General features: G+C 40.2%; 1 protein-coding gene across 1 annotated transcript; it reads right to left on the bottom strand.

The window, feature by feature from the left end:
* Window positions 1–1,443: 1,443 nt before the first annotated feature.
* On the bottom strand, window positions 1,444–24,123 carry LOC128735779 (uncharacterized PE-PGRS family protein PE_PGRS24-like). Its single transcript, XM_053830267.1, has 5 exons — window positions 24,069–24,123; window positions 12,877–13,090; window positions 12,603–12,713; window positions 1,980–2,167; window positions 1,444–1,913 (listed from the first exon to the last, which is right to left on the bottom strand). The coding sequence occupies exons 1-5, from the start codon at window positions 24,103–24,105 to the stop codon at window positions 1,444–1,446; spliced, it is 1,020 nt and encodes a 339-aa protein (XP_053686242.1). The 5' UTR covers window positions 24,106–24,123.
* Between the last annotated feature and the right edge of the window lie 3,098 nt (window positions 24,124–27,221).

Genomic DNA, 27,221 nt, shown 5'->3' on the forward strand with positions numbered 1-27,221 from the left:
AAGGGGGCAGTCCACCCCCTCCCACCAGTGGCAGTCAATCGAAAATTGTTTGACAGCGGGAATATGAACAAGCATTTTAAAATCTATTTCATGCCTGGCTGCTGCTAATTTGTTTGAAGTCCACATTTGCCGGTAAAATTTTCATTTATATGCATGAGATATTACTAAGAAGCAAAATCAACAATTTTATTATAATATGTTCACTGACCGTCTTACCCACATTAGCAGTTGTCCATTTCACCCCATCATTATACATTTTTTTAAAGCGTTCGCAATTTTTCATACGCAAATAAAACTACCTATTTTTTCAATGCATACGTTACTTGATAAGGTAATAAATCGAAATACTTCATATTATGGGTAACATTTTAGAATTAAACCACTCAAAAAGCTTAATTTCGACGGCAAAAAAGTTACATCCAAACGCAGAATCACTTCCAATTTTCAGTTTTTTAGTACTTTATCAACATTTGAAAGTTCTAAATGATGATGAGAACGTTCAGATATCATGAGATAGCAAGATGGTTGAATGCTCATCAAAACATTTACGAATTTTAAGGCTTAACTGGTAGAATCGAACACCTGTCCGTCTTACCCACCCTGTTCGTCTTACCCACAGTTCCCCTACTTACTACAGAACGGGACTACCGCAGTGCTGTCGAATGACTAACTCTCACGGTTTTGACATTATAGTCTGGATCATGTCGAGGGCTTAAAATGAAATTTTAACAACATATTTCGGTACTTGTTACCAGATCAGATAGCAGCATTTTTTCAACGACAATTTTGGTGTCCGAGACGCGGCACAGATTGTACCACGTTGTCTCCCAAAAATCGTAACAGTCTACAACTCAATTTGTGGCATAGGCGCCAAAGTTGTCGGCTCAATAATTTCGTTGATTAATTAACCGTTTTGATAACCACTGTTCTTACCAACCGACTCCCGTTTGCAGGTGAAGAAAGGCATTAGTTCCATTCGTGTTAACCTAACAGACGCAATTTGGAAGATGACTAATGACAAACCGGTGTTACATCAGCACAATTGGACTGAGGCTGCCGTCATCCATCTTCAGGTACGTGTGCGTGTGCTGCTAGAAGCTAGGACTGTCTCTATCCTCTGTTGACTTCTAGCTAAATTAGCAGTCACTTGGATTCGCCGATATTGGCTTTGTATTATAGCGATGTTAATTATTGTTTCCTAAGTTGGAATGAGGGGTTTAATTGATTGGTAATTTTTTGATTTCTTGCAGTCGTTCGAGAAAGAGATTCTTACCGCAATGAAAAAGGACGGCTGGGATGGTATTGAGGACGTTGACCAAATTCAATGGACATTTTTCGGAGCGTTGTTCTATTCGATAATTATTATAACCACAATCGGTAAGTAAATTTTATAAAACATTTTAATGAATTATGTATCACAAAAAGGTACAGTATATGTATCGGTTAAACGGACTTCTTTTCGATTTTTTTCGTGGATTGTTTCGCTTGGTCAAATTGGGGCCCAAAAGGCCCCCCTCCGAAGGGTACACCAACTGGTCCCAATCCCCCAACAGGTCTCGCTCCTAAACCTGATCCAAATTGACCAGTTCCAAATTGACCCGGCCCGAACTGACCTGGTCCATAGGGACTTTGGGATCCGTAAAATCCTCCACCAGGATAACCACCGATTCCGGTTTGAGTATGGAATCCACCCGGTCGGTTAAATCCTCCCTGACCGCCGTATGAAGGGTTACCATATCCTCCGTAACCCCCTGCGAAATTATTACCGTATTGTCCAAATCCAATGTTCGGATACCCGCCATTGAACCCATGGTGAGGCCGGCCAATTACTCCGGTAGGGCCCTCAGGACCAACCAATATACCATTTAGCCCATAGCCTCCGAGTCCTCCGTAGCCACCTCCTCCATAGCCGCCTGCTCCGTAACCACCTCCTCCATAGCTTCCGCCATAGCCGCCTCCATATCCAGGTCGCTGGTAACCACCCAGTCCACCTGGTCCTCCTAGTCCACCTGGTCCTCCTAGTCCACCTGGTCCTCCTAGTCCACCTGGTCCTCCTAGTCCACCTGGTCCACCAATAAATGGATTACCTGCGCCAAATGCAGGATTTCCTCCGTATTGGTTACCGGGAATCGGACCTCCGTATGGGCCACCGAAGCGCTGGTTTGTTCTGAAATTTATGAATACTGTAAATGTTATAAAATATTCATATAGTTGACCTATTTGTAATTTGGTAAATTTCGATCCAATATCAAATTTTGGTTTTGTATGGAGATATTAGCGAAACGTAAAATTTAAGTTGCGTACCCTAGCCGGTTAGGTTATCGTTTAAATCTTCGATGACGAACTTGTTAAATGTTACTTTGAGTTGTACAGCTGCACAGATTCTTCACCATTACCGGGTCTACTATCCTGCGGTTTTCAATGCAAAGTTAACATATTCTGATGCTACTGTTACTGATCACTTTTCAGTTTAAAACAAGGTTTTGCGTTCCGTCAAATACCATGAGCCTATTTTATTGCGTTAGATCTCTGCTTTTCTGCTCTCTGCTTATCGATGGCCCTCAACTTGGTCGTACAGTCAACGATAAAGAAATCTAAGTAGATGGTTGTCGAATATTTCGATCTGAAATTATTCCATTTCTTTGGGGATTTAAGATCTTGTTCTATGAAATGCATGCACAATCATAGCCAATTTCTACATGGATTGCCAATAAGACATATGAAAGTGTATTTGCATTCGCTTCAAAATTATTAAGTATCGCGAAAAAGGATCGTTTACGATTTAGTATCAGTAGTATCGTAACGTCACTAGTCGTAAAGAACATTCGACCTGTTGGGACGGGGTGTTTGTTCCTTTTTTGTAAAAGGAAGCCACACTAAACAGACGGAGGGTTTGACTGTCGACCCAAAAGGTTGAATATATTTTACGTACAACGGTTAAAAGTAGATCGGTTGTCTGCATTTGGGAAAGACGTCAAAAAAGTATGAAGGTTTGTGTTCTACAAATTCAAGTTGACTAGGTTATACCACATGCTAACAATGTAGCAAAACTCAACTTTATTGGTTAATGGACAGTTGAGATATCGCGATGGGCGTACAGCCCCACCCACCGCGTTATACAAAATACAAATCTTTACACCGCATTATACAAATCTTTACTGTACTCTGTTATCGGTCCTACCGGGCGGGGCCCAAACCCTATTTTCATTTTTTCTAGGGACATGGTAAATTGGGTACCGTTCTGATTCAAACTTAAAACAGTCTCAAACTTCGAATTTGTATAGGAGCCCCCCCCTCCTAAAGTGGAGAGAGGTTTCAATTTACCATAGAAAAAATTCTTGTTTCCAAAAACACCCACATGTCAAATTTTGTTCCATTTGCTTGATTGGTTCTCGAGTTATGCGGAAATTTGTATTTCATGTCTATGGAAGCCCCCCCTATTAAAAGGGAGAGGGGTCATAATTCCCCTCTTAAAGAGGGGAGGGGTCTTAATTCACCATAGAAAAAATCATGCCTCCAAAAACACCCACATGTCAAATTTGGTTCCATTTGCTTGATTAGTTTTCGAGTTATGAGGAAATTTGTATTTCATTTATATGGAAGCCCCCCCCTCTCTTAAAAGGGAGAGGGGTCATTATTCCCCTCCTAAAGAGGGGAGGGGTCTCTATTCACCATAGAAAAAAAAATTGCCTACAAAAACACCCACATGCTAAATTTGGTTCCATTTGCTTGATTAGTGCTGGAGTTATGAGGAAATTTATATTTGATTTGTATGGGAGCCCCCCTCCTAAAGTGGGGAGGGGTCTTAATTCACCATAGAAAAAATTCTTGTCTCCAAAAACACCAACATGTAAAATTTTGTTCCATTTGCTTGATTAGTTCTCGCGTTATGCAGAAATTTGTGTTTCATTTATATGGGAGCCCCCCCTCTTAGTGGGGGGAGGGATATCTAACCATCATAAGAACCTTCCCTGGCCCCAAAAACCCCTATATGCAAATTTTCACTCCGATCGGTTTAGTAGTTTTCGATTCTATAAGGAACGGACAGACAGACATAAGTACAGACAGAAATCTTTTTTTGTAGGTATAGATTGACGGATTGAAACTAATTATTGTGTGAAAAATTTAAATCATGCTGTTAGGTGGTTTAAAAAGACTGTTTAGAAAAAGGATGAAATTTCACTTATTTAAGTTGAATGACACTAAAAACCTTAATACTTTTCAAAGTAATACAAGTGTTCGATGTCTGAGACTGAAATATTCGAGCTTTGAATGTCGACCATGAAAGTGTTCGAAGTTTGAATTAAAATCGAGCAGTAGTTTTTTAGTGTTTTTCAATGTAAATTAACATTCTACACTCATTTTTAAAATTCTAACATGAAAGTAATTAAATTGACATGCTATTAAACCATTTATGGGAGTAGAATAAAGATGTTTTCGAACATTTTTCTTTGAAGAAAGTTTCAGCATCGCTTAAGTGTTCGAAGTTTGAATCAGAACGGTATAAAATCTGGTAGGCACAAGCAGGGACGTTAAATGTACTGGTTGGTGACAAAAATTTGAAGACTTTTACCATTTTATCTTGCTACCAGTCTTGCGACATGTTACTAGTACACAAGCACCGAAAAGAAATGCAAGAATAACGAAAACATGTTTTGTTCTACATGTCAGACACTCTTCGGTATGGGGGAAAAAGTGTCACCAGTCTTGGAGACACTTTTTTTGTATTCTCTTTTGCTGCTTTGCGTCCGTAAGCCAAACATACAGCTTTCCCCCAAACAACACGGTTTTAAATAAGAAGGTTCCCAATACATCTTATTCTCTATCACTTCTCCATACTATTTCAACTATAACTGTAAGCAAAAAGCGGCTAATGCATGTCATTTCTACACGACATTTTGTGTGAATGGTCGTCTAACGTATGAAAATGTTTGCTTATTATCATGTACATATTCTGGCTAGTCTCGACACTTATAAGATAGGCACTGCCGGTACAGATACAGTACAGAACGATGGTATTGGTTAAGAGTCTGACATGGCATTGCATGCTGGTAAATGTAATAGAAAAAGTGTAACCGTTTCGGTCCCTGGGCACAAGGCGTAGTTGGTTAAGCTGAATAATTTCTTTCGAAAGTTTCCATAGCAATTTTATTGCTTAAACTTGGTTTGATTTAGCCGTAAATTAACAAGCATATTGAAACCTTTTTCCAAAATGAATACGACACTACATATTTTAATAGCACTTGGAGCAAAAATTGTATGATTATATACAGCGCTTTTTTAGCAGGCGAGCATCAAAAGTTCTTGAAATTCGATCCGTGTTTTTTGTTTTTTTTTGTGACAGAAAAAGTGGAAGTGAAAAAGCCAATTTTATAAAAATTCCTTACAAAGTTCCGTGTCTGACAGACTGACAAATTTCGAAGCATTTTTTGACGGTGGCACGGTCAATATCTAGATGAAGTTCACCCTCTTAAGGGGTAAGACCGTCTGTAGACGGCCTTCGCTTTTGGAGCTCCAGTCATCTACGAAATATTTCTTGAATTGACAATATGAAAATATGTTCAGAACAGATTTCCTGACAATATCACAACATTCCGACCATTCGTTCAAAAGTTACCATTTTTCCAAAACAAGAATTCCGGAAAAAACGCACGGATTTTTTTGCACGGTTTCTCGAAATACCACGGTTTTCCTAAAATTTTACCAACAACAGTTGTACACCCAATTCTTTTTTTACACGGATTCTAGTACGCGGAATTTTTTTTGTACGACTTTTTTTGCACGGTTTCTCGAAATAACACGGATTTTTTTTACACGGTTTCTCGAAATAACACGGTTTATTTTTGCACGGTATTTTTTTACACGGGACGCATCCCCCGTGTAAAAAAAGAATTGGGTGTATTCCCTTTTTTGCTTTTGAAGAAAAAGGACATCTAGAACAAAATGTTCGGCATCAAATTTTTTCTATGAGTAATTTACATGCTTTTTTTCAATTTTGTGATATTTTTGAACTGAAAAAAGTATTTGAGTTAAGCATGAAAAATGAAAAAGAGAAATTGGACTATTTCATACCTGGTGGTCCTCCGGATAAATATTTTTCCATAAAAATCAACACTTGAGCTTCTTTTGAGCGTACTTTCATGACAAAGTAGTCATTTGCTTCATCGTATCGTTTTCACGATGTTGCCCGTTAGAGGGTTAAGTTTGGTTTTTAGACTTTACGACAGTTTATTACGAAATTTCGCAAAAATTATAAGATTAAGGAGTCTAAGAACACAGGTGAAAATTTCGAAAGAAGCTTTTAGCACAAATTCTTTTTCTGTTTTGTAATCAACAGAACCATCTGATAATGCATGAGCAGACATTCGAATGTCAATAAACGAGGTGTTTTGCTGTCAACTCTTTCTGTATCTTTCAGCACTCTTTTTGCCTACCAAATCGCTAAGTCGAGATCCCGCTCAAATCCCGCTGAATTATTTAAGAAAACCGCTAGATTCCCGCTAGCCGCTGTTTGAGGCATTAATATGAAAAAATAAACACTGGTTTCTACTCCTTTGTTTCGGTTTTGAAGGTTTGATGTCATTATTTTTTTCTTGCACCCCCCCCCCCCCCATTGCGTAAAAGTATCCATGCGGGGCTTATTGTTTATGAAGGCGACTTCGGAATGTGCGTGTATATTCAGGCATTCTAGAAATGGGTCGTTGGATGAACAATAGAGTTATCACCTTCTATCTCCAGGACTAAAATTATTTGCATTTAGGAAGACAAACTTTCTGACTAAAAGATGCAAGTAATGTTTTTACATAAAAGCGCTGCCGGTCAGCGGGCGATGGATTGTATCACACACACACACACACACACACACACACACACACACACACACACACACACACACACACACACACACACACACACACACACACACACACACACACACACACACACACACACACACACACACACACACACACACACACACACACACACACACACACACACACACACACACACACACACACACACACACACACACACACACACACACACACACACACACACACACACACACACACACACACACACACACACACACACACACACACACACACACACACACACACACACACACACACACACACACACACACACACACACACACACACACACACACACACACACACACACACACACACACACACACAGTTTCGGAAATTCCACTGTTTGAACTTCTATTTATATTTCGTACTAGAAGCGTTAACTCAACTCGTACACTCATTTTTCGAGTTTTTCAGGCTGTAGAGCCCACTGACAATTTTATAAAAAAAAATTAACTCATCCTACAAATTATTTTTTTGCCTCCCGATTTTTCAGGCCAATTTCCAAGGGGGCGGGGGGTGACAAAAACATTGAAAATGATTTGCAATGGCCTAACTACTTTAGGAAAAGGAACCAAATTTGGCATGTGAGGGTTTTTAAAGGTCAGATATTTTTCTATGATGTACTGAGACCCCTTCCTCTTCTAAGAGAGAGAGGGGGGGCTCCCATACAAATAAAATACACATTTCCTCATAACTTCAGAACTAATCAAGCAAATGAAACCAAATTTGGCATGTAGAGGTTTTAGGAGGCAAGAATTTTTTCTATGATGAATTATGACCCCTCCCCTGTTTAGGAGTTGGGATTCATTCAAATGAAATACAAATTTCCTCATAACTCGGGAACTAATTAAGCAAATGGAACCAAATTTGGCATGTGGGGTTTTTTGGAGGCATGAATTTATTTTATGATGGTTTGAGATCCCTCACCCCTGTGGTAGGAGGATAAGGACTGTCATATAAATAAAACAGAAATTTATGCGTGAGGGCCATATTTTCTGCTATGTAACAAGCGGTAAGGTGTGAAAGTAAACTCGAAGCAAAAGAAAGTGAATCGGCGCCGCTAACTTACGTGCCTGTTGCCATTCATTTCAAAAGAGAAGGACATTCGAATGGCACATCATATTTGCGATGAACGTGCTTGGCTTTAATGTTATTTGTAACCAATGGCGCTTTAAAAGGCCACAAGCGGGTTAACATTGTTATTGAAACATGTCAAGCTACGCATAATTATATTTAATACAATAATCTGTGGATCTGTTCATTACTATTTCAACCTTTATGATGCACACAAGTGATTTTTAAAAGAAATCTCTATATCTCAATGGTTGAGGCGTTGTACTTATGAACCCCCGTCCACGTATTTTCAAAGCCACCATTGTATTCGATGAAGAATTGAATCTGAATATTTCACTTTTTCTCTTAATGGCAGATGGCATTCACAGATTCTTATAAACATACATATTGACCAAACTCGTGACTTTAGTCATGACCTTGAAATGCGGTCAGGCATATATTAATATTTTTTTTTGAAACGATGATTCTACAATTGATGAAGGGACGGTAAGGGACAGTAATGAAGGATTTTTTTCCGGGAATGAAGGGGAAGGGTGGAAAGGAAGGGGGGGGGGGGGGTAATAGGTAGCTATGCTTAACAAGTTGTCGTTGTGACTCCTATCTTTTGTCCAATGCTGGAAGGTGCATGGGTCGAACCAAGCTGTAATCAGAGAGTGGGTTCAAATCCGGTTATAATCTCTGATTACAGCTTGGTTCGACCCATGCACCTTCCAGCATTGGACAAAAGATAGGAGTCACAACGACAACTTGTTAAGCATAGCTACCTATTACCCCCCCCCTTCTTTCCATCCTTCCCCTTCATTCCCGGAAAAAATCCTTCTTCATTACTGTCCCTTACCGTCCCTTCATCAATTGTAGAAACATCGTTTCAAAAAAACTATAAACATACATATGCCAGAAATGCAGTTTACATTAGTCTTTGATCTAATGATCTGATATAGTCCTGCGTCACCCTTTCGTGCAACCCTTAGGGTTGTATACCTTGTAGTTTTTGACGTAGGACTACGTCTTACGGCAAGTTTTGAGATAGGGTGTCATTCCAAAAAATCGAAAAATGCGAGCGTCACGAAAAATAAAAGGTTTTGAGCGCTAATAGCTCAGCGGTTTTCCGATAGATTTTCAATATTCTTACACCAATCGATTGGAAAATCTTCTAAGAATTGGCCCAAATGAAGAAAAGTATGGATTCTTGATGTTGAACTATTGAAAAATTGAAAATGATGAACCTCTATGTTTTACCAGAATTCTCGCTACGTGATTGGCTGGAAGATTCTTTAGGATGATCTAAACCTATACCAATTTGATATCTGTGCTTGGGAAGTAAGCCAAAACAAGTGACAAAGTTTCTTCATTTCAACAAGATTTCTTAACACCGCGATTAAACCTAGACCATTTTGAAATCCTTGCTTGGGAAGTACGCCAGAAAGAGTGACAAAGCCCCCTCGTGCCAACAGATTTCTTACGAACGCGATTAAACCTAGTCCAATTTGATGTCTGTGTTAGGGAAGTATGCCAGAAAAAACGACACAAGTTCGTTGTCACAACAGATCGCAAATTCTTTACTGCGAGACGATTAAACCTAGGCGAATTTGATATCTGTGTTGGAAAAACGTGCTACAGCTGTAGTGTTCGGTTATAATATGACTCTGTATGAATACGCATGCTTGCCGTTTCATTAGAAGTGTAGTGAAAAGATGTGCTGTTGATAAAATAGGATTGAATTGGTAAAATCCCTTCAACGTGGGTAACCTTGGGTAATAAAAGCAATCTTCAATTTCTGTAAGGTAGCAGGAAGCAATAGTTGGTCTTAATTTTGTTAAATTGTTTCAATATGCGCATTGAAATAACTCTAAAATCTTTTGAGGATTGCACGTATGCAATATTACTACTTTGATAAATGTTACATACAACCATGGGCGTAGCCAGAAAAGTTCCTTGGGGGGGGTTTTACCAAAACAAATCTGACATAGCCTAACCGTAAGCAGCTTATTCAGGAAATGGAGTATTATTTTCAGTTAAAAACTATTTTGGTTGAAATTGAGTGTTCTGCATCAGACAAATGCCGCCTAGTTGGTTTCGAGGTACGATGCTGGGTCAACAAATCAGTCGTCGCATGTTCGAATCTCGGCTAGGCGGTGCTGCTAGATAGAGTCAGTAGGATTTTTGTACTAGCCCGGTAACTGTCCTGTACTGTAGTAGCCGACTGCGAAGTCTGTCGATGAAGAGGGATCAAGTCTTAGAAAGGACGTTTAATCCCACGGCTTTGCTTTGCTCATCAGACAAAAAATCAAATTGAAATAACAGAGTTAAAGTTATGGCTTCCCAGCCGGCATTGAGGTACGTTGTATGTTCGAATCTCGGCTGGAAGAGGCTGTTAAAATCCATAGAACTGAGTCTCTTCAAGACGCAGCGAGAGTGCTGAAGAACAACTTATGCTGTATGATTCTCGACATCGCTCGTAAGGTGATCCGACGATCAGATTTCGAAAAGAGAGGTTTGATTCTTAGTAAATGTAGCAAACTTCTTGGCTAAGCAGATGACTTTGCCAGGTGGCTAAGCAGGTTACAGAAACTTTGCCACGACGAAGGCCATCTGGTCGGTGTTAAATCAGACCGGACCAAGTCGCAAAATTTAAAATAATAAGGTAATGACAGCAAACGATTAAGAATTTCGTAAGCTACATTTTACTCTAATAAGATCAAACAAATGTTGCAAACAGCCAGAGATATGAAATGGTTTCGAACGATCGATAGCTTTCAACTACACAGCAGCAGCAAACTTTGACTTCGTTTTTCACGAAATCAAATTTTTGTCACTTGGTTCGGTCTGACTTAACACCGACCATCTGTGCTAGACTGAAGGCGGAGCCTTGCAGGATTGGGCTTTAAATCAACGTGTCGAAGACCAAATACATGAATGATAATAGCTCAAATGGTCGCTGTTAAGTCAGACCGAGCCAAGTGACAAAAATCTTACTTCGAGAAAAACGCGTTCAAAATTTGCTGCTCTGTATGGTTTGTAACTATCAATTGTTCGAAATCATCTCATAACACTGACTGTTTGCAACATTTATGTAGTCTTATTAGAGTAAAATGTAGCTTAGAAAATTCTTGAACGTTTGCTGTCATTAACTCATTCTTTTAAATTTTGCGATTTAGTCTGGTCTGATTTAACGCGGATCAAATGAGACGAACGTGCTTTTTTCGCGGACGGTAATCGTTGACGGCGACGATCCAGAAGTCGTAGATGAGCTCGTGTATGTGAGATCGCTGGTAGCCGCGGATAACAACACAAATAAGGAGATCCAGCGGCATATTCAAGCAGGACAACGAGCCTACTTTGAGCTTCGCCAAACGCTGCGATTAAGAGGCATAAGTCACCTTAGGAACCTGACAATGTACAAACCCCCTATTAGACCGATAGACCATGCTCACGGAGGACTTACGCGCCTTTGCGGACGGCATTTGACGAAGTGCAAGCTGAAAGCGAAGAGTAGCGGAGGTGCATGAATCAAAGGCAACATACACTGCTCGGGAAGATTACCAACGTACATTTGGAGTAAAGTACAGTGAACTAGTCACGTCGTAAGGAAAACGGTTCTATAAAACAACCCCACCGACACCGGCACATAGCGACTCAACGTGCGAGATGGCTCGTCCAGGTCAAAAGCGACATTTTTTATTTTTTAAGTAAAAACTGCGACTTCAGAGATACCTGGAAAATGGACGACGAGTAACTCAAGATCGCATTAAATGGGGCTTAAAACAGCACAAACCACCCCGGCTCTAAGTTCACGACGCCGACGGGGATCGTACAATCAGCCCCGTACATTTTCCTATACTTTAAACAACAGCTGGCTGTGAAATTTCAAGCTTGAAAGTGTATAACAAATTTTCTCCTGGGGGGGGGGGGGGGGGGTTTGAACCCCCAAAACCCCCCCCGTCGCTACGCCCATGCATACAACGCATGTAGCATGTATATATGTTGCATACAGCATGTATACATGAAGAAACGAATGATTACAAGCATGGATACTTGCTACTATTGCTACCAAGAGGCTTACGTAGTCCTGCGTCACCTATATATGCGGTCGTGTCTTGTGCACAACCCCTCTGATTTTTTACAATGCAAATGAAATAAAATTGTACCTAGCTATCTTTGTGTGTGTAGTCCCTGAGGGATAATATTTCAATTTAGTCTAACAAAGCTAAAGCTTTGGTTTAATTTTGTTGCTAAGGCAAGTAAGTTCAGAGGATAGAGACAAAGAAATCTGCTTGCTACAAGTTTTAAAATTGAAATATAATAGCCCAGGTAGATCTGCGATGGTGTAGCTATGGCAGACAATTTATTAGCTTAATATTAATGGCACTATAAATAAAATTGCGAAGATTCAATGCTCAGATTGCTGTTTTTAGGCAATGATAAATGAATTCACACGCGGAACCATCAATCGTATTTCGTCATTGTTCACATTGCTTCTCAATATTATTTAATGATAGAACTTTGATAACAAAATCACTCTTCAATAAATTGAAACCGAATTGATTCGATAAACCAATTTCGGTTCATTTTTTACGAAACCCTCTTCTTGACTACTCTTGAACTCCTCTAATATTACTCTAAGCCTTTCATGCTGAACAAAATACTAACCCGAAATCGTTAGGTCGATTGCCATTTACTTCACCAGAGAACTCATCACTTAATGGTCGGTTGCTGTTTGGTCTCAGTGTTGTGGATTCCTTCACTTCATATCGACCTTGCCTGGAATGAAATATAACAACATAATCACGTACATGCGTCTCCATTAGAATGGTTTGCTGAGCGATAGTAAGTAACGCAGCAGCACAGCCAGCATCAGCAGGAGGATGAAAATAATGGAGACGCTTGTTCATTTTCAAAGCTAATTTTGGCTGCCAGTCAATACCTGACGTCCTGATGCCGATTGTGGTGGGTTGAGGCATCGTTAAATCGCTTCGGTTCCTGGAACTCAATAACATCGCTTCGCACGTTCGGCTTGCCGGGGCTTCCGTGGTCCAAGTTGTTATTGCTGCTGCCGGCCACGTTAGTTGCACCGCTCTTGGACCAGGACCATTTCTCCTCTGCATTGATTGATGCCAGCAGCAGAGCAACAAAATAGCCTGCCGTGAGAAGTGTTGTGTTTTTGAAACGATGTTGATGTATACGTGTACGTAGGTGCAGAGATATCGTGCGATGGGCGGTCCGGAGAGGAAAGCAAGATAAATCTTACATTATTCAATGCTGAATCTACGAATATCAGATATATGGGAATAAGATATAAGGACGCACAGTTCGAGGGACATTTGAAGAATGACTTCATTATTGCCAGGAAGAGTGTACCGATAAGCAGACTAGATACAGATTGTGAAAGTGATCAAGCAACGAAGGAAAGCAATTTTCTTGCTTGGTGGCACAAAGTTATTGGAATATTGGATTACAAAGTAACTATTACAAACAGGTATATGCATGGTATCATACAAAAACCAACGTCGTATAGTAAGTACACGTTTGTGTCAACATTAAGTTATGATTGTTTCCTATCTATATGGTTTTAAAATTATTTATTCAAATATTTCCGCCAGTAAACAACTTTAATATAACGGGGTTAAATGGTTTGATTGTAGAACTGGTTGATAAATGAACACTAATTTTCAATAGATGACACATTATTTTCGAAGAAATGTTCTTCAGAATTAAAGCAACGATTTTTAATTGTCATCAATTATAGTTGATGGCCAAGCAGACACTCGTGATCCTCAGCTCACCCGTAAACTTAGATGGCAAATGAAAATATATAACCAAACAAAACCACAAAGTGGAGAGTATCTAGCATGACGGCTAAAATGAAGTGGTTTTAAAACAACCCTCATACTAGCAGATACGTATTTTGTACGGACAACAAAAGGACAGTGACTTGTTATTATGACAGCTCAAAACTAATAAACGGAAAAGATTAATTCTTTCTGGTGTTTAGAGGAAAAGAAAGTGGAGGAGGAGGAGGGGAATACTCCACGAATAAAAAAAACTTTTAACGGTTTATCCAAATCCCTGTTGACACGGACAAAGCCAACCACCGGTTTTCAGTATGCGACGCCAGTGGGTGGCGCTTTTGGCCAAACAAACGTCACACTATGGAACAATATGTCTATTCATTGCATTTGGAATTTTGCGCTTATTGTCGGGAAAAATTTCATCCGTAAGCGACCAGACTAGGGTGCAGATCTCGGTTAAAAGTTTTTATCCAGGATTGTTGCCGGTTGGAATGCGGAGAGGGGAAGCTCCGAGAAGAACTTTCGTGACCTGCAGTTGTTAGTTATGTGATAAAATCGTTTTAATGCTTTGTACCATTTTTCACAAATGATGCTGAATGCTTTGGTTATTCAGACAAAGCTACGATTCAGCTTGAAACAAGCCCCAGTGACGGATAATTAAAAAATGAAAGTGAGTTAGCCGGGTCTCGCATTGAATTAGTGTTTTTTGACAGATCATAAAAAGTTCGTTAGTGTATGACAAAGGTTGGACAAATATGCACTGAATATCGTTATTTATTGTCTATACTTTATACTATTAGCATAAACATAAGCATAGGATACCGTCCGTGTGCTGCTACTCCGTTATTGACCAGGACTGATGAAAATTGCAAAATGATGGCTGGAAAAGTATAGTTGGGATAGCATGCTATTGCTCATTGTGCAACATTATCAGGTCCCTGCATGCTGATCAATACCGACGCCGGCTATGTCCGATTGCGGGTCCTGGTGAGATGGGAAGGAATGTTAGTCCAATGCTTGTTGCTACTAAAGACCAGGAAATCCTCTGCATCTTTACAAGTATTTCGGGAAGGAATTTTTTTGACGTAGGACTACGTCTTACGGCAAGTTTTGAGATAGGGTGTCATTCCAAAAAATCGAAAAATGCGAGCGTCACGAAAAATGAAAGGTTTTGAACGCTAATAGCTCAGCGGTTTTCCGATCGATTTTCAATATTCTTACACCAACCCAGGGTGTCGACTCAAATCCAAAAATAAAATTCCCTGACTTTCCCTGATTTTCCCTGATGCATTAAATATTTTTCCCTGACCCTCAAAACTCGAGTATAAAGCTTATTTGGGCGATTTCTGGCTTTAGTTTTTTACCCTTTACCATGGCTTATGCGACCTGCTAACTAAAGCTAGATTTCTTCGTGTTTTAAGAACACATATCAAAGATTCTTAACCTATTTCTTACCAGCGTTTCGAAAACGCAACGCACTTTTCTATCGATTCTATAGGGACAATTATGTTTGAGGTATCAACTTGAATCCAAAGAAACAAAGATTGGGAAATAATCTAATCGATCTGTTTTCCACAAAGCTTAGATGTTACATACAACAAAATTACAGCCGTGTAAACATAACAAATCTTGCTAACTTTCAGAACGCTCAAACTAGTAACTTTGCCGAAAGGTGGACACATGTCTGCGGTTTTCTAATTGAACTAAAACAAAAGTATCCTGGAAGTTACAGCTTATTATCTCTGCTGCAAACAGTATGGGGTTAAGGAGATGATTCACTTAAGATTTTTGGTACAAAACTGTGCGTTTTGCTGGCCTCGAGGTACGGCAAAAGTTTAGCTAGATATATTGTTAGAAAATGTCCACATGGCAAATATTTCAACCCTCAATGGTGGACAGTATGCGAAGTTAAGACTAAAGCTGGGTGTCATGATTTCGGATTGCAACTATCAAGGCTTGAGACCTACATTGACTCGAAGGAAGTTCGGTGGCCGACCGTTCGGTCCGATGACCGTATATGGCAAATTCTTCAACTACAGCTTACGTATACTCACCAACAAATCATAAATCTGATGATACTAGGGACGAATTGAACCACGCTGTTAGCTTCGAGGTACGATGCTGATCCAACAAGCCAGTCGTGTACGAATCTCGGCTAGGCGGTTTTTGCTAGATAGAGTCAGTAGGATCGTTGCACTGACCCCGTAATTTTCCTGAACTCTAACAACCGGCTGCGAAGTCTGTCGATAAAGAAGGGTAATGTCTATTGACGGTTTAAGCCCAAGACTTGCTATATTGACATTGCTTTACTAGCGACGAATTCGATGACAGGCTCGAAAGGATTTATGGGGTGCGTACGATTTGAAAATTCAAAACTCTAGCTCCCAGACCGATCCTTAACGTTCGATACTTTTTGGAAGTCATCAATGTACGGTATTTTCTTATCGACTTTGACCACTATCTCGTCGTAAGATCCGCGCAAGGTTATCGAAATCGGTGAAGGCTCGCACTGAGAGGATGTTGCATTTCAACATTAAGCGGTTTACAGCATATGACGTTGCAGTGGAGTACACCAGAAAGCTTGAGTTACGAATCGCAGAACAGCAGGAAGAAAGGGAATAAGATGTAAGAGGGCTGTGGAGGATCCTCCATGGCGCCAACAACTACGAAGAAAGTGAAAGGCACAACGTGTGGAAGACAGTGTAACAGCTTGTTTAATGTCGAATGCCAGTACATGACAGATGAGAAGTACTGGGCCAACAGTCGCGGGCTCACTGCGGATCACGTCAGAACAGAGAAACATGTAAGCTTTCTGCGTATTACGTAACCAGCTGAACCAGTCCTGAAGGTTGCCAACTCGCATAAACACAAATTCTACAGAACGGTAATGCTCCCGGTAACCCTTAACGGACATGAATCATGGATGCTGAAGGAAGATAATCAATGCTTGGGGCATCTGAGTGTAAAATTCTACAATTGGTGAAAACGCTGTAGATCGCGTGTAAATAACAGTCTGTATCCCACTTTGGGCTCTTGATGTCTGCACCGTGAAGTGCGTGAGGCCTGCCATTGCCGATTTCGAGCACTACAGCGAGTGAAGTCTGACAATTGTACGGCGCAAAACAAATAAAAATCTACGACAAACTGAAAGATAATCGAATCGCCACTAGACATGTGACAAGTTTTAATTCAACCGATCAATCTGCGTATATTTTACACGAAATTTGATTCGATTCCAAAGTTGATCAACAATATTTCCGGGTAAATAAAATAAAATTTCCCTGATAGCATTTGAAATTCCCTGATTTCCCTGATCCAAAAATGAATTCCCTGATATTCCCTGATTTTCCAAGTTTCTCCAGGAAATCGGCACCCTGCCAATCGATCGGTAAATCTTCTACGAATTGACCCAAATGAAGAAAAGTATGGATCCTTGATGTTGAACTATTGAAAAATTGAAAATAATGAACCTATGTTTTACCAGAATTCTCGCTTCGTGATTGGTTGTAAGATCCTTTACGATGATCTAAACCTATACCAATTTGGTATCTGTGCTTGGGAAGTAAGCCAAAACAAGTGCTAAAGTTCCCTTATTTCAACAAAATTTCTTAACACCGCGGTTAAACCTAGACCATTTTGAAGTCCTTGCTTGGGAAGTACGCCAAAAAGAATGACAAAGCCCCCTCGTGCCAACAGATTTCTTACGAACGCGATTAAACCTAGTCCAATTTGATGTCTGTGCTAGGGAAGTGTGTCAGAAAAATGACACAAGTTCGTTGTCCCAACAGATCGCAATTTCTTTACTGCGAGACTATTAAACCTCGGCGAATTTGATATCTGTGTTGGAAAAATGTGCTACAGCTGTAGTGTTCGGTTATAATACGACTCTGTATGAATACGCATGCTTGCCGTTTCATTAGAAGTGTAGTGAAAAGATGTGCTGTTGATCAAATAGGATTGAATTGGTAAAATCCCTTCAGCGTGGGGAACTATGGGTAATAAAAACAATCTTTAATTTCAGTAAGGTAGGAGGAAAGCAATAGTTTGTGTTCATGATTTTGTTAAATTGTTTTCAAATGCACAATCTTTTGAAAACTGAACATACAACGCATGTAGCATGTATATATGTTTCATATAGCATGTATACATGAAGAATCGAATGATAACAAGCATGAATACATGCTGCTATCACCACAAAGAGAATTACGTAGTCCTGCGTCACCTATATATGCGGTCGTGTCTTGTACACAACCCGTCTGACTTTTTTAGTAGATGGGGGGAGCTAGATGGATAATGTAAATATGTAAGCACCAGTTATATGAAACTAACCTGGATATTCGAAAATTTTCTTGTAAAGCCATTAATTACGAAAATTAAGATATAAAAAATACCTTTTTAACAAATTTAATATAATGCCAATGGTGCTCATATACAGTCACTCCACAATTGTGGATAACCCACAGTTATGGATCAACATTGATTTAAAAGCTCTGTTAAAGCAAAATTAATCATTCAACTTGATTGCAACTATTTTTTAAATGAAGTTTAATTGTGTATACACACACTTAAATAGTGGTTTACTTGTTGACTTCACAATGTGTTGCTTGAAAGGTCGATTTGTGTGATGAAATCTTTTGCGGTTCGATTTTATCGTGTAAGCCGCGTAATTACGCCAAGAAAGAGCTCCATTTTCATAATGGGCGTAGTTGTTTTTATCTTTTAATAATTTTTTCACCAAATTTGGTAATTTTTCCGAAGATTTTTTCTATTTTCCTAATATTTCCAAATCATGGCCATATGTCATATGGTTTCGGAGGTATTCCGATGTTCCTTGGGGGACCGCTACATGGCTTTTTTGATATAAATTGAATATGAAATTTGTAGGAAACATGGTCATATCAGTTACTTTGCTGCAGTTACAATCCATGGTGCGCGCCATTCGGATCCGGGGGGACACTGAGAATTCGGAACCGGTTTCCATAGAAGGTTATTTCAGTATCAGTAAAATATGTTATGTCGCATATCAAAAATCATCAGTGTTTCATAATATAGCGATTGTTGACCATTTCATGTCTTTCAGAGGTCATATGGCCCATTTTATGCCCTGGACAAATTCCTTCGAAATCCGTACCGTGCGTGCATCAGAGAACAAAATTTCACTGCGGCCCGGAAACGGCCATATGGCCTCTGAGAGACATGCGATGGTCCCCAATCGCTATTTTGTGAAGTGCTGATGTTTTTTGATATGCGACATGACATATTTTACTGATGCTGAAATGCCCCTCTATGGGAACCGGTTCCCCATTCCTGGTGTCCCCCCGGATCCGGATGGCGCGCATCATGTTTTGTAATTGCACTATGTCAGAAAACCCGGGGGCTCACCCCTCAAATGATAGCTTAGGGTGTCACAACAAAACTTAATTGACGTCAACATTGGTTGCCGCGATTTAGGGGTTGTACATTTGAGTTTTATGAAAAAATGGCATTTTTCAGGAGTAAATTCAAAAAAATATTTTTAGAAATGTTATAATAGATGAAACAAGGTACTTAACTATTTTTTCACAATCATTGGGATTTGATACATTCATAAAAAAGTTATGGTGGCATGTCTGGAGTCATATTTGGCTACAAAAATTTATTGAATTCGGGAAAAATTTAAAATTTTCGAAATTTCATTTAAATAAACGTCAAAACAGAATATCGAGCAGCGTCTCAGAGTAACGTAGCAATACTGTATAGATGGAAAATTTTATGACGAACAACTTTGTTGAACGAAGTAAGGACGTATCTTTTAATCTCGCTAAGATATTAACCGTTTTCTGAAGGCGGAACAAAACAGATTTCTGTAATTTTCAAATTTTAGCAGTTTCATGTGAAAGAGGTAAATGAAAAAACTTGAACTATTTACTCTAAACGTCACAAAACAAACAACAACAAACAAAAGGAACTAAGTTTTATTTCATGAAGATCTAACTATATATTTCTTTCCATTAGAACTTCTAAATACATAAAAATATGTAACCTATATCCTGGAATGCATTTTTCGCTTTTATATTTATCATTTTCAATGATTCTTAGGACTACTCAGAAAAGTTAATATTTCGGAAAAGTTAATCGACCCATTCCTTTAGCATCCCATTCATTAAGCATAGTACATCAATACAGTGACTCTCGGAAAAGTTAACTCTCTGAAAAGTTAATTGTTCGGAAAAGTTAGGCGAATATTGGCTTTCATGCAACACTCTTAAAAGTTAATTTTTGTCTTAACTTCATTTGCATTCTGTGTATTGATATTGGTGTCAGCTTTAGCCGTATACATAGGTTAACCGACGCGCAAGGTGTTGACTTGATGTCATTTGTTATTTGTTTACCGCACGCGGTGAAGGAATACCGCAACGTCTTAGTAAAGTTGTTTGCGAGAGGTGACCGACCCGGCGACATATTTTGGCGGTTGAAATCCCACGGGGTGAAGCGGAATTTCATCTATTACACCATCCGTCGGTACCGGGAGACGGGCTCGGTCAAGGACCGTGCTAGTTCCGGGTGGTTGCGTTCGGCGAGGACTCCAGCAGCCATCAAGGTGGTGAGGGAGCGGGTTCGTCGAAAAATGAACCGCTCGATCCGGAAGACCGCTGTTGACCTGGATGTATCGATCGGGACTGCCCTCGCCATCATGGCGAAGGACCTGGGATGCACGCCGTACAAGAAACGTAAGGTTCACGGGGCGACGGAGGCTACAACGAAGAAGAGGCCGGACAGAGTTAAACTGCTACTTTCGCGGCACGCAGGCCAGGAGTTCGTGTTTTCTGATGAGAAACTCTTCTTCTTGCAACAGTCGCACAATGTCCAAAATTATCGGCTGTGGGCGCCGACGTTGGCCAGCATCCCCCCGTCCTACATAAACATCCCGCAGTTCCAGAGCGCCGCGTCGGTAATGGTTTGGGGGGTCGTATCCAAGCGTGGGAAGCGCTCGACCCGACTGCTCGATCCAACTGCTTGACTCGGCTGCTTGATTCGACTGCTCGACTCGCCTGCTCAACTTTGTTACTTGTCGCGATATCATATGGTCGGTGTTAAATCCAAGCAGAGCGAACATAAAGTGAGCACTATGGATCAATTTAAGAAGCTCATTTCCAAGATCTGGGATGAGATGCCCATTGACCAGGGGCGCGCCGCTTGTGATTCCTTTGAGAAACGTCTCAAGCTCGTCATAAAGCACAAAAGTGGGGTGCTGTTGTACCGGACAGTTGCAACTATAGTTCAATACAAGCACATAATTACTTCAGGATTTTTGATAACATACTGCAAAAGTGCAAACTCAGATTCAATTTTAAAAGCAAAAGAAGGAACAGCATGGAACAAAAAATAAGCGCGGACATTTTCAAAACGTAGTCGTAGACTACGAAAAAATACAAGTGAACTAGTATAACAGACTAAATTAAACTTACTGAAAGAAACTAGTATTATTTCATTAGGATCTTCCTATATATTTTTCTTTCCATTACAAATTCTAGATGCATTAAAATGTGTATCCTATATCCGAGAATGTATTTTTCGATTTTTTATTTATCGAAAATGATATGCCTTTTAAGACTACTCAAAAAAGTTAGTAATTCGGAAGTTAATCGACTCATTCCCCAATCGATCAATTTTTCCGAGAGTCCATTGTACTTCAAAACCTAAAATTGTGATTCGATAGTACGTACATTCGATAACACGTACGCTAAACGAAGCAAAGGTATACGTACTATCGGGATATACCTGTAGCTGGTTGTTGGTGGGAGTAAAGCCTCCTAGTTGGCTTTGAGGTAAGACGTTGGCCTAATAAACCAGTCGTTGTATGTTCGAATCTCGGCTGGGAGAGGCAGTTAGAGTCAATAGGATCGTAGAAACTGGCTCTGCAATTGTCCTGTACTCTAACAGCTGGCTGCGCAGTTTGTCGTATAAAAAGAGAAGTTTCGAAAACGAAATGTAGCACCTCAGCTTTGTTGTTAATTGCGTAACTAAGAAATTAAGTACGCGCAGCCCCACCAATTGAGTTATTCGGGGGATTGCTTTATAACTGTTATGGTTTGTACCATACAGGCGTGTTCGGCCAGCTGGAAATTAAAACCACACGGACACCACAACAAAAAATGGGCCTAAAATAGTCGCAGCACCCTCATTATTTCTCGCGGCTTTAACTCAAATTTAATAGCGTTTTATAAAGGTTAAAATGCATATCTTCAGTAAATGTCATCCAACTAATTGGTATGAAAATCTTATCTCGAATAAATATACCTAATTTAAACGTAATTCAGGCTGAAAATACTTATACGAATCCTATCTTTCATCAGTATGTTACGACGACTTTAAAAGTTACGTAGGTAGGTGTTATTGCATTGTGTTGGCAGTAAGCACATTGCGGTAGTCTGAAACGAATGCCTATCAAAACTTGAGTAATCACGGTATGAACACTCAAACTATATGCGGTTGGATTGTTATCGTCGAACAATCCTTGATTAATTAGCTTACAACCTAACCTGTCAGAGAACATTCAAGCAGTGGTTGTCAAAGTTGAATACTAATTACAATACACAAAGCTCGTACCGAAAGCAGCTCATTTTCGAAAGCACTTGCAATCACAGCATCAATCTGTGCTTGTTGCGTTATTAATGCAGCTGAATCTATTCACCGAACTCAAGTGGCATAGGGATAGGACGACCGCCATGCACTTCAGATGTAACACAGGATTAGCTGGTTAGAAATCATCAAGCTCGTACGTGGTACAATGTAAGCTCTTATAATCTTTACCATAAATAAATATAACGAATGAATGCTGCAGCCACTGAGTGGCAGGCATGTAATCGCTTCTATCGATGTGAAAATATGTGTGAACTAAGCACGTACCAGGAGCTGCTTGTCGAGGATAAGAAGACGAAACTTGCCATCACTTGCATAGCTCTGGGTTATCACAAGTTGCATGTAGGTACATACGATATGTACCTACATGGTTCAAGCAGAGCTACATACATTTCCTCGCTTTCTTCGCCAAATCTGCACACATCAAGACGACCGACCTTATTCTCTCAGCGCTGAGCCAAATTCCGCCAGTCAGTGCTGGTGTGGCGGATATTCCAACGATGCCGTGTTTTATTATCGGCAAATGTAAGATGTTTCCCTTTACCCAAACTGTGATATTCGTTACTATTTGCGCAATCGGGCAAAATGGCGCAAAATGTGTATAATTTAAAAATGATTCCAACGATACAACTTTGTCAAACTGTAAATAAAACAAAATTGTAAGGAGTGTCCTTTCTACTGTTTCTAATCTAAGAGATAACTTTGGCTGACAGTTTTAGGCTTGAGTCCTGCTAATTTTACGAGGTCATAAACTCAGGACTCGTAGATGATGTGGTTTCGATTGCCATGAAAATTGTGGTAGAATTGTATGATATGGAAAGTTACCATGGATAAATGTACAGTTGATAGCTTGAGGATCATGTGTTATGCAGTTTTAAGCTTTTTCAATGTGCATTACCCGGTAGCTGTATTTAAATGGCACGTTCTGCATACGTTAATTACATGATTTGTGCATCGCCGTTCCTGCTTTTCGTTTATTAATTTAATGGAAGGTAAACCAGCAAATTCAATTTTCCATTGGTTCGAGTTTTCTTTAATCTTTAAGACAAAGTATTTTCAAAACGAAACCGAGAATTGCTATTGTCGTTTAAACTAAAACTTTGACTGATCAAAATTGAATTCAAATTAAAGAATCATCGAGAGCGATGTGCAACGGTGATAACATGAATGAGACTCTCAAACAGCTACAGTTATCAAAGTACAATAGAGACTGACTACAACAATCATACCTGCGTCTGCGAACGCCTGGAAAATTAGGAAAAGTTTAGTAGTACACCCATTAGAAGCAATTGTTCACTTAGATTGTCTGCCCGAGTATGTGGTGTAACTTTTATCAGTATTAAACTGAACTGAATTGAAAAACTTCGGAAACAGTCTAATCTCCTGAACTCACTCTGTCTTGTAACCACAAAAGTGTGATTTCAAGTTCGAAGTGCAAAACTTGGCCAGACACGTTCTTCGCCGGAAAATTGTGACTTCGGCAAGGGTGTGGCTGCGGGCTTGTGAATATCTTAGCACCAATGAAAATAGCAGGAAACAACAACAGGCTGAATGAGCATTTACAATTAGGCGAAAGTTCGGACGAGCACGAAACAAGATGCAAGCATAAAACGAGATTAGTATTTGCGAGCTAACGTAAGTTGCCAGCAAACATTGTTAAAACTTTCTTGCCCCATTGCTCAATATAATAATTTGTTGCACTTACACTTCAGCATCGGAGTTTGGATCATTTTGGTGTTCATCAGTCAAGCGAGCGGATGGATAGTTGTTTCGGCAAGCAACCTGCAGTCAATTTAAGCCTGCTTCCGATTGTGCTTAAACAGAATTGACTACAGTGCCTGGTGGGTATTTAGTGTAGCGGCAATGTTTCCAATCCCGGTTTTAGTTGAAATAACGAGTCACTTCCTATCTGCTACAAATTGCACTTGTTTCTCTGTTCACTCTGTTACTAGGTCCGGCTGATTGAGGATGATGAAGGATTCCGCGGGGACGGATGTTGCAGTGTGTGGTTTTAGGATACGCGGCTTGTGTGAATGATGGCGGATCTGCCGTTGCCGTGGGACTCGTTTTTGTTGTTGTTGTTGTAGTTGTTCTTGCTGAGGATGGAATGGGCAATAATGGAGGAACGCGGAACTTTTCAGTAGACTGCCACCGTCGATGTTTTCAACGGGCGTCGCTGGTATCGAGGGATGCGGTTTGTCGCAGCGAAACGGCGCGCTCTGTAATAGCAATAATAAGCAAACGGGGATGTTAATATTTCGCTAGTGATGCCCAACGTGGTTGAAAACTGTTTGATAATGGTATACAGCGTATATGAAGTTTTACCCTGGTGGCTTGTGAAGTTTTAATAATTCAATTAATTCTACGGAGTACCAGCGTAGATTGCTTACGTGAATTCAGAAGTTTCAATAACTAAGTTTTGCAGTGCAAGATTGTGCTTGTAGCGATTAAACTTTATATTTTACCATGTGCTTTTCTAAATTATATCTTCTTTGAACTTTATTTCATATTTTACATTCTGATGATATGGAAGTCGTTTTCCAATTTTGGGGTTTTGTTAAAAATACTTTGCTTGCGGTCAAAGCCGGCAGGTTAAGCAGCGAGACTTTTTTGAATGCCGCAAGGGCATTGGATTACAAGGCCAATGTGACAGTTTTAATGATCATCTTTTGGGGCAGGTTCCGATTGCTCTACACACTTTACGGACAGCTCATACTCATAGATGAATTTGAGCTCGATATATATATATATATAATCTTGTGCCCTAATTCAGTACTGCATAGTTAATAAAATCAATAACCTAGGAAGGCTCTAGGAAGGAAGCTTCTGAAGAAATTATGTCTAGATAAAGCAAGAGTAATTGCAGAGCAGACACACTGAATTTTCAAGTCTAGAGGTACGAAAAGTAGCAGGTTTTGGTATCATCAGATATTTTCTAAATCATTAAAAGCGAGACAGTGTTCAATTAGGAGTCCCATGATTGTGAGTAGTTGACTACGAGTTAAGGCAAGGCGGCCTACTGAACAACCAACAAACAACCCAGAAAAATAAAATTAGGAAAACAGGATTGGACAATCGGCATAAGACACGGCAATGTTTAATGGACTCTAATTGGAAGCTTGATACTTGGAACGCCGAAACTTTGTTAGAATCTGCACGAGCTGGCCTTCTTGCTCGAAAACTGCAAAAAGTCAACGTTGAGGTGGCAGCTCTCCGAGAAGTAAGATGGCGAGACTCAAGAGATCGGGCATTCCGGGCAGCTTGGTCCAGCTGCTGAAGCCTCGTTCAAGTACCAGATCTGCTACAGTCGAATGCACAGGTCGGAAGGGAAGAGTTTTTCCGCCTAATCATTGGAATAGAAAGCCTTCACAAGACGACAATGATAACGGCATGATGAGTTGAAATGCACAGCCACTGAGGTACTGAGTACCGGAACAAGCCGACCAAGAAATGGTTGGTATGATGAAGAGTGGTAAAGAGCGACAGATGAGAAGAACGTGGCTAGGAGTCGCATGCTTACTGCGGCTACACGTTAAAACATCGAACGACATAAAGAGCTATGAGCAGCAGAGAAAAGAACCCATCGGCATCGTAAGCGTGAGTACCAGGAGCAGATGCTCAGTGAGGTAGAAGGTTGTTTTGCCAGGAACGACGCGAGGAGTTTTTATAAAATACATGGACAAGGATGGAGACCTGTTGACTGATAAGCCTATGGTAGCTGCCAGGTGAAAAGAGCACTTTGAAGAGCTTCTAAATGGTACTGGTAATGGAGAAAGCGTCAGACACAGAATACGAATTGAGGAAGATGGTCAATCTGTTGAGCCATCCACGCTAGTTGAAGTTAAAAAGGTGATAAACGAGCTTAAAAACGGAAAAGCTGCTGTAAATGATGGAATTCCGGCCGAACTTCTGAAAGTGGAGAGTGAGCAGCTGCAAAAAGTGCACCATGACACGATCGAAAAAATCTGGATAGAAGACGAAATGCCTTCATACCGGCTCGTTTCCCCGATATACTAGAAGGGACACTGACTCGATTGTAGCATTCACCGTTTTATCGGTAAGCACTATTGTTGCGGCAGAAAGTCGCCTTGTTTCTCGCTACTTCGATGTGTGGCTAAAAATGTATTGCGTAGTTCAATTACTGAGTTGGATTCTTACCCACACTCTTTCGGTTTGCGCCCAAATGTTTTGACAATTAAACTTTCAGTACACGGTACTCTATATTAGATAATCTCACTTCTAGTTTCGATCATTCCAGTCTAACCATTCATACGCTCCACTATTTTGGCTATGACATGAGTCGTTGTAAAGGACCCTATCTGCAGCGCCAGCAAATATTTGGCACTTCTTGTTGCGAATTTACAAAATGAAGCGCAAAGACAACCCGTGTGTCGAATGTCACGTCGCGTATCGAGAAATTACCTTAGAGTCCTCCGGCTAGCTAATCACTGATTACAAAACGCGCAGGTATACGAGACATTTGCTTTAATGGTAGAACACCGTCACAACCTAAGTCTAATTTTTATAAGAACTACACCTTGGGGGCCCCATGATGACTGCTACAACCTTTCAGGTGAACGAGCTCTGCTCCGTCACCGCCAATCTATCACTGACGTCGTCGTTACTGCTCTGCTTGTCAGGGCTTGATCCCTGCCAGGGATATGACTATCTCTTCAAGTCACCGTATAGCCTGTCTTGGCCTAGTCGACTAAGCACACTGAAGAAATGACGTTGAATGGCCGATTAGTACCACAATATAAAAATACCCTGCAACAACTGCAGCGGTATTGACGGGCACATTAGACTTAGTGGTTACTCACCCACTTTGTGGTTCACCGGAAACTGAGGCTTTGATGGT

Source organism: Sabethes cyaneus, chromosome 2, assembly GCF_943734655.1.
Source record: "Sabethes cyaneus chromosome 2, idSabCyanKW18_F2, whole genome shotgun sequence".
Taxonomy (NCBI): domain Eukaryota; kingdom Metazoa; phylum Arthropoda; class Insecta; order Diptera; family Culicidae; genus Sabethes; species Sabethes cyaneus.

Coding starts and splice junctions, on each gene's coding strand:
- LOC128735779 (XM_053830267.1), bottom strand. CDS start 24,105: ATGAACACCAAAATGATCCAAACTCCGATGCTGAAGT. Junction 12,714..12,876: donor AATCGGCATCAGGACGTCAG/GTATTGACTGGC, acceptor ATTTCATTCCAG/GCAAGGTCGATATGAAGTGA. Junction 2,168..12,602: donor AATCGACCTAACGATTTCGG/GTTAGTATTTTG, acceptor CATAAATTTCAG/AACAAACCAGCGCTTCGGTG.